The sequence below is a fragment of the Rhinopithecus bieti genome, unplaced genomic scaffold, assembly GCF_001698545.2.
Source record: "Rhinopithecus bieti isolate Rb0 unplaced genomic scaffold, ASM169854v2 scaffold_2409, whole genome shotgun sequence".
NCBI lineage: Eukaryota > Metazoa > Chordata > Mammalia > Primates > Cercopithecidae > Rhinopithecus > Rhinopithecus bieti.
In genome coordinates this window covers 516,183-525,428 of record NW_016803686.1, presented here as the reverse complement: position 1 = coordinate 525,428, position 9,246 = coordinate 516,183, and the positions used below count along the sequence as shown (strand labels likewise).

The following is a 9,246-nucleotide window of genomic DNA, read 5'->3' as shown; positions in this document are numbered from 1 at the left end:
AAAAAAAAAAAAAAAAAAAAAAAAAAAAGTGTGTGTGTGTGTATAACAAATACAGTATATATACTACAAATATAGTAACCAAAATAGCACGGTACCAGCATAAAAACACACAAAGACCAACAGAACAGAGAACCCAGAAGTAAATCCATACATTCACAGCCAACTGATTTTAGAAAAAGGTAGCATGAATATTCATGGAGAAAGAACAGTTACTTCAACCATGGTGCAAGAAAAACTGGATATCCATATGCAGAAGAATGAAACTAGACCCCTATCTCTCGTGACATACATAAGTCAACTCTAGATGAACTAAAGACTTAAAATGTGAGACCTACAAATATAAAATTACTAGAAGAAAACAGGGAAAACACATCAGGACACTGGTCAGAGAAAAGACTTTATGAATAAAACCTCAAAAAAATAGGCAACAAAAAGAAAAACAGACAAACGGGATTCTACCAAACTAAAAAGCTTCCATACGGCAAAAGCAACAAACAACAGAGTAAAAGGACATCCCACAGGATGGGAGAAAATAGTTGCAAATTATACATCTAACAAAGGATTACTTTCCGAAATACACAAGGAACTCAACCAACAGCTAAATAAAAATAATAATCCATTTTAAAAGTAGAACAATTATCTGAATAAACAGCTCTCAAACGAAGACATACACATGGCCAACAGGTAAGTGAAAAAATGGTCAACATCGGCCAGGCGCAGTGACTCACACCTGTAATCCCAGCACTTTGGGCGGCCGAGGTGGGTAGATCCCCTGAGGTCAGGAGTTCGAGACCAGTCTGGCCAACATGGTGAAACCCCATAGCCAGGCAGGGTGGTGGGTGTCTGTAATCTCACCTACTTGGGAGACTGAGGCAAGAGAATCGCTTGAACCTGGGAGGCAGAGGTTGCAGTGAGCTGAGATTGTGCCACTGCACTCCAGCCTAGGCGACAGAGTAAGACTCTGTCTCAAAAACAAAACAAAAAAAGGGTCAACATCAATAGTCATCAGGGAAATGCAAATCACAACCACGATGAGATATCATCTCACTCTAGTTGGAATGGCTATTATGAAAAAGGCAAAAAATAACAAATGCTAGAAAGGATGTAGAGCAAAGGGAACTCAGGCACTACTGGTGGGAATGTTAACTAGTATAGCCATTATGGAGAACATCACGAGTTTCCTCAAAAAACTACAAATTGAACTCTTGTATGATCCAGCAATCTCACTACTGGATATATATATCTCCAAAAGAAAGGAAGTCATTGTATTGAAAAGACACCTGTTCCCTCATCTTTATTACAGCAATGGAATTAACCTAGGCACCCATCTACAGATGAACAGATATGGAAAATACCACACACACACGAATACTATTTGATCTCAAAAAAGAATGAATTCCTGTCATTTGTGGCAACATGGGTGAGGCTAGAGAGCATTACGTTAAGTGAAATAAGCCTGGAACAGAAAGATAAATACTGCATGTTCTCACTTCTCATGCAGAAGCTAGAAAAGATGACCTCAAAGAAGTAGAGAGTAGAACAGTGATTACTAGAGACTGGGAAAGGTAAGGGGAAAGTGGGGAGAGAGAGATTGGTTAAAAGATAAAAAAAAATCACAGGTAGATAGGAGGAATAAGTTCTAGTGTTCTATATAGCACTGCAGGATGACTATAGTTAACAGTAATATACAGTTTCAAATAGTGAGGAGGAGGCTGTTGTATGTTCCCAATACAGAGAAATAGTAAGTGTTTGGAGTGATAGATACGTCAATTACCCTGATTTGATCACTATACACTGTGTGTATAGAAATATCACTATGTACTCCATAAATGTCTACAACTATTATGTGTCAATTAAAAAAATTTAAGAGATTAATCCGTCACTTTGGTGATTAAATATTTACTCATTATGACCTCAGATTGAATCTTCACAAACTAATGCTAGGGAAGAAGGACAGATATTTCAAGAAATGTTGGAAACATGACCAGGCCCCTCATGGAAACAAGAAAATGAATTCATAGTAATGGCATTCTGATGTTTCCTCTGGATCATTTTAATTTTCTCTCTTATGTTCTTAAATATTTTTAGTTATCCTGTAATCTCAGCACTTTGGGTGGCCAAGGTGGGAAGATCACTTGAGCTCAGAAATTTGAGAACAGCTTGGACAACATAGCAAGACCTCATCTCTACTAAAATTAAAAAAAAAAAAAAAAGAACTAAAAAATATGTATTATCCCATTTCAATTAAAATTAATAAGCTAATAAAAAATATACACTATTTATTTATCAAAACAAGGGTTGGGATCTCTGATTAGTCTAATTCTAGAAAAGCTACATATATTTAAAAATTTGTACTTCCTTATTTTGGATTTCCTTATATTAGAAATAGTTATATTTGTTTTCAGCCATAAACCAAAAGATTTTAAAAATTGTCTCAAATGTAGATATACTGGTCAAGTATACCCTATCTTCTATATCATATAAATCTTAATAAACAGATTAATGACTTACAACATAATCTTATTTGAATTATCACACATATAGTCTTAAATCACTTCACTGAAAAACCCATTTCAAACTTACTCTGGTAATAGCTATCAGCCACAATTTTAAAAGTAAACCTTTGCTAAAAGGTCATTTCCACAATAATCAGAACAGAAATTCTCTCAACCTGTGGCATTAAAAACAAGTTAACTAAAGAAATAATACAAAGATGATACATCACTCCATGCAAAATACCCGTTTTCAGATTCTGTATCAGTGAAGAAAAACAGCAGCTATAAACAAACCAACATTATATTCTATGGCTAAGCAGAATAAAATCACCTATTTTGAGTGAAGACAAAAATGTATAAGTTTCAACTGCCACTTACAGATTCCTTTTCTATCCCAAATCATTGCTATAGCATAAATAAAGATTTAAAATGTAAAGGTCTAAATATTATAAAGCGACTTTTACAAAGACTCATTATCTCATCAAACTATTTCTAATTTATATTTAGATAAAGACTTCCTTAAATTTAAGTACATTGATTCTTACCTCCTGATTAAATTTATGGGCCATCTCATTAAGTAGTGAAGAAAAAAAACTAGTGTTTTGTAGTAGAACTCGACCCATAACTCCAAGATACGTGGACATCACTACAGGATACCTCTGTACAATTAAAATACAACACTTGTAAAACTGTGTTATGGTACAAGTATAAACAATCACTGACACAGTAACAAGCAACAGGGATATAAAATAACATTCTCCTCCATATCACTTCTCTTTAGAATGAACTGTCAATATTGCCTGAGTTCTAACTTACTAAATACATATATGAATTATATGCATCATCTATCTATACATATATATATATCCAATAAAGAGAAAGAAACAATATTTACCAATTTCATATATTACTTTTTTTTTTTTTTGAGACGGAGTTCACTCTGTCACCCAGGCAGGAGTGCAGTGGCGTGATCTCGGCTCATTGCAATCTCCGCCTCCCAGTAGTATATTACTTTAAATACTCATAACATACACAGGTCTATGGATCTATTTAAGAGAGCTGTTCTTAGAAAATAACCAGTGGTTTAACATATTCAGTCTATACCAGCATTAACACTATTCTGTCCCCCTCATATTCTTAGTAGTCAAGCATTGGAATCAAGCCATTCACCATTCCTGTACTTCAAATGACTTTTGTGTGAACATACATGCATATGTTTGAAAGAGACATGTCAAAGAATATCTATGCTTCCTCGTGTGGAACAGGAAAAGGCAAAGGTGTCTAACTGCCCTGAAAATTTAACGTAATTTAATATGATCCAAATGACAAGAAAAGTTTTCCTTCTGCATCTAACAAGAGTAATTAAAATTAGAATCCTATAGTCTAATACTACCTTTGGAACTTAAAGAAAAATCTTACCTCCCCTTCTATAATACCCTTGAAAACATAGGGTAAAATCGGTTGAAACATCTGTGGACCTAATATTGGGTTCACTTTAAGGGCATTTTCTACAACCTAAAACCCAGAAAGAAACATTGGTGATAACACTGAAAGTCATTTCTTTATGAAAAACACATGTAAGGAAACAATAAACTAAAATAAATATCACAGACCAAATTTAAGAATGCAGAGTATGCAGTATTCCGACACTAGACACACTTTTACAAGATAATCCATTTTAAAATTGCAGTTTGATATGAAGTATATAATATTTACACACAGCTATATATCTTGCATGCAACTGTATTTAATCACATTGTAATAACATAGGCATCACATGCAGTTAATGTAATTCTTACCCTTGCAATTTAAACAACCCTTAAAAATGATGCACTAATAGAGGTAGAAAAGGCATTTTTAAAACATTGGCTTTTTGATAGCTAAACAGGAAGTTAGTAACACCTATACTCACTGCCCAGAAATAAATCCACATTTAAGTCAATCAATAAATTGGAGGAAAAAGGCATGTGGCATATATACTGCATATTTATTAAATTAGAAATCATATTTCATTCATACTTACACTGATTAGTCATGAGTATTGATTGTTACATGTGAAAACTTGACATAGAAATTATTTTGATATGAGTGAGATGTTTCTTCTATAACAAAAATGGGTAAGCATGAAATTCAAAGCAGGGTGGAGTTTTTTTGTTTATTGTTGTTTTAAGCTTTAGGAAGAGAAGAATGCAGTGGTCAGGAAACAGCAAAAAGGACCAAGAAGGACATTTACCCCACACTTCCAGCCCAGGTGCTTGAGAGGTGGGGAAGGAAACAGATACCATCTGAGAGGGTTGTGAGCAAGGAATAGCCTCAGGGTAGAGCCAAGTTTCCCTTATGACTTCCATCAATGATTCTCAAGATTGACTACTGACATTTTGAATGAAGAGAACCATTTACTGTGCATAGTCATCCCATGCATTGAGGGAGATTTAGCATCTTCCAGTGTCTGCTTACTGTGTGCCAATAGTGTACTCCAAAAATTATGACCATCAAGAATACTTCCAAGCATTTCAAAACAGTCCCAAGGTAAGCAAGTAGCATCCATGGTTGATAACAACATTTGCTGCTGCTCTAATTTTGAGCAAGAAGTGAAGGTAATGTCCAAATAAAAGATTAAAAATATAAAGACTTTACTGTGGCGCAAGCACTATGTATACTACTACTAAGAGATACAGGTTTACAAGGTATCAATTCCTGATTAAAAGCAAGAGAAGATAAAATTTGAAACAATAAAATTTTATCTCAATAAAGTTTATTTTTTTGGGAAAAAAAACTAGATCTGGGAAAAAAGATAAACATGGAAAATATACAGATAAGCTAGTAGATTGAGAGAGTCATAGAGGCAGATATCACCAGACAATACTTATCTGTGAGTAGAAAGTAAGGCCACCTACCCATTATTAAATACATGTATAATTTCACTCCCATCTCAAACCCTACTAAAATTATAGAAAAAAAAAATTAAGAGGGGGAACATAATTTTAAAAGGACAAGAGGAATGAGAAACATACACTGAAAGCAAGCAACAAGAAATTCAAGAGGAAAGTGACTCATTAAGTCAGAGAAAGCTGAATCCCAAGGTGTCAAAGGAGACAGCTGAGAAGCAACCAGATTTACTTCATATAACTTCCCCTACTTTCTCTACTCCAAAAAACACAGAAAGTAGTAGAACCTTATACTTTTGGGAAGGAGAAAGGGGAAGCTAAAAATAAGAAGAAAGAAAATAAGACTGGTTAAAAGTCTAAGAAACAGAGTGCTACATATTTTCAACTCTGTAGTATCTGGACAACTGATGCCCAATCCAGGAGAACAAAGACAGTGTATTTTCTATAAAGACTCTAAAAGAGATTGCTTCCAGACTAAAAGAGCTCATCAGTGCCCAACAGAATGCATTTAAATAAACTTACATCACAGCACCTCATTCTAAAATTTCAGAATAGGAACAAGCAGCAGCAGCTACAAACTTAGAAAAGAAGGAGCCCCAAGGTGGGAGTCAGCATGGTTCTGAAGAGACTTCCCCAAGAAAATTAAACTAATAGAATCCTTGATGTGTCTGAACATATTGGACATCTGTCAGACAGTTCAGTGAACATAAAAAAAATTATACCAAAAAAAAGGGTAAGTATTACTTCCAGGGAATACAAAAGATTGTACAGAAAAGGAGAAGTAAACACAGCTGACTACACGTCTCAGCTTCGAATAGGAAATATAGGAATCATGATGTAAACACTGAATTTTGATTACTTGGAGGACGAAGGCACAGAGGAAGTGCAAAGGTGGTATCAATACACACTGCTTACAATTAACAACTCATGAAGGAGTAACACAGGGGTGTTATTTCCAGATCTGAACATAGATACAAAAGAATCAATCGGCTCCAAACAATAAAAGTGGTTGTCTCTGAGCAAGGAAAAATGGCAGAAAGACAGGTGACTACAGTTTTTTTCTTTAAGAAATCTTATACATCTGTCTAGTTGACTCTAAACTATGTCATATCAAATTCTGACTAAAATTTTAAAAACAAAACGGTTTGAAGAGAATTTATAGTAATAATACATAGCTGTGGCTGGCCCCAATCCACAGGAAACTTTATAGTTTTATTTGGCAGCGGGGAGCAGGGGGTTGTGGCAAGGGAGTATTTAGAATTAATGCAAGGATTAAATAATCCCCAGATAAAGCAGTATCTGATTGAATAAATAAATAACATAGTCGTATACACAAATATTTCAGGGATAAAATAGAGTTTTTGTGGTCTAAAATGTCAGGAACCATAGCTAGAGAAGTTTCTGAAAGAAAAATATCATTATCAGACTTGGGTGCAGAGGGTATGGGACAGAATCAAGAGAAAATTCAGAACTAGAACTGGCAACATACAGAAAAGCTGAACAGTGGACCAAAGGTGAAAGTCTTTCACTACTTCTAGTTTTCCTGTTTGGTCAAATGGATACAATTGTGGTGTCAATAATAATAATGACATTCCATTCTGATATGCTGAGTTTGAGGTGCCTGCGGGAAATCCATACGAAATAGTCCTATATTTTTTCTCTTACACTGAAAAATGCCAGTTCCTATAACCTTATTTCTTTCTACTATTCATATACGAGTTTTAAAACAACAATACCAATATTACTGATGACGATAACACTATTGAATGCAATTACAAACTTTTTTTTGTTGTAACATTACATCCCACCAGGAATATACATGTGAAATACTATGTATTAAAATGACTTGAAATATTCTTCTCAAATAGCTATGCCACCAACATCATAACAGTTAGATTCAAATGTTTCAGCCTGTTTTGTATCTTCAGTAATTTTTTCCCCCTAAATCATACTTTACCTCTACATGGTTCCAAACTCTGTAATATAAAACAGATATACATCCTGACAGATCTAGTTTCACCCTCTCCTCCTCTTTTTGCTAGACAGCTACTTTAATTACCTGGTTTATTCTTCCACTGCCTTCTTCCACTTTTTAAACAGAAGAAAACTAGAGACACCGCTCCTTGTTTATATTCTCAAACTCATATAGAGATTTTCTTCATTCCTTTTTAATGGAATGCACAGTACTCCACTGTATAACTAACAAGATGTGGTACTTCAATCATCCAATTACCCATTACTAATTGTTTTTTAACAACATTTTGTTATTACAAAAAGAACTTTTGCACTTTAAACCCATTCCCTTTCAAAATATACCTGCAACAGATTGTGTTCTTAAAACTTTTGTGAAAAATGCAGGATTCAATTTACTTGACTTACACTTACACTGCATACAAAGTGATTAAACGCATAGATCCTAAAGTCAAAATGCCTATGTTATATTATGGTTCCAATGCTTACTAACTGAGTGTCAGCCCTGAAAAAATTATTCACCACTTTGTGATTTAATTTCTCATCTGTAAGACTGGGGAAAAGAGCAGTACTATCATCATATGTTTATGTAAGGATTAAATAAAATCTATGTTTTGTATGCTTAGAATGTGTAGCACGTGTTAAATGCTAGTATGAGCTACTATTATTACAGAATAAGTTATACCTTAAAAATATTTGTGTCATCTTACGTCTAATCACAGTGAAAAAAAGAAACTTGGCTTGACATTGCTTAATACGACCACGACCAGAATGAGAATTCAAAGTCATAGTAGTATGGCTATAATATTGACAAATTTCAAATTAAAGAAATGTTAACAATTTAGAGTATTTTATCATACAATTGTATTTCTCTAGATAACATGTTGAGTCACAAAATAAAGTAAAGTCTATTCTTTGCTCTATACCACTTGCTCCAAAAGCAGGCATACTGGTCTCTCTATCCAATTTTCCTAACATTGTAATTTTCTGCTTCAAAGAACAAAGAAGTTACTTGCAGATACTGTCAGAAATTAGTATAACTGGCATTTAATAAAAAATATATTTAAAATGTTATATAGCATACTATATTAAGAAATGGTATCTGAGAGATACTAAAAATGAAAATGAGCTAATATTAAAAACGATTGTTATTGTTATACTAGAATTCTAAGAACAGGAAAATGCCAAAAATTTTGAGAGTTTGCCCAGTCTTCAAATATAGCAGTAAAATGAAAGCACTATTGTCCTAAAATATTCCTTAACATAAAATACAATTTATTCACGATAAGGAATATATTTTAGTATTTAACATCCATTTATTAAATAATAAAATCTAGTTTCTAAGATTTTAAACCAAACATACAGATTGAGCTATAGCAATATTTGTACAAAATACCATCTTAAACACATATTATCAGATTCTCAGTTTTCATTCTTTTCTTTTTTTGAGGTTGCGGTGAGCTGAGATCACACCATTGTACTCCAGCCTGGGCAGCAAGAGCGAAACACCGCCTTAAAAAAAAAAAAAAGAAAGAAAGAAAGAAAGAAAAAGAGAGATGCTGTCTTGTCAGGTTGCGCGGAAGGCTGGAATCAAACTCCTCAGCTTAAGTGATCTTATAACCTCAGCCTCTGAAGTAGATAGGATTAAAGGCACACACCACCATCTCTGACTCCAAATTTCTTAATTCAAGTATTTGTATCCTAATAATAATCTACTGTTGGCATACTTATAGAGAAATTGCCTTAATTTGTAATTTGTATTAAATATTACAAAATAATGACTATGTATTTGACTACAGATTTTGATATGCAGTTAGTTTGGAATTTTCAATAATAAAAAAGTTTAAAAGATTGTGTTATTCTGAGCAGCCAAAATAAATAAATAAAATACA

General features: G+C 33.7%; 1 protein-coding gene across 1 annotated transcript in view; it reads right to left on the bottom strand.

The window, feature by feature from the left end:
- IPO11 (importin 11) overlaps positions 1-9,246 on the bottom strand; it is a 233,060-nt gene that overhangs the window by 88,773 nt on the left and 135,041 nt on the right. Inside the window, exons 26-27 of the mRNA XM_017850710.1 lie at positions 3,915-4,010; positions 3,041-3,154 (exon numbers count right to left, since the gene is read on the bottom strand). Coding sequence (XP_017706199.1) covers positions 3,041-3,154; positions 3,915-4,010 — 210 coding nt within the window. The remainder of the gene's footprint in view (positions 1-3,040; positions 3,155-3,914; positions 4,011-9,246) is intronic.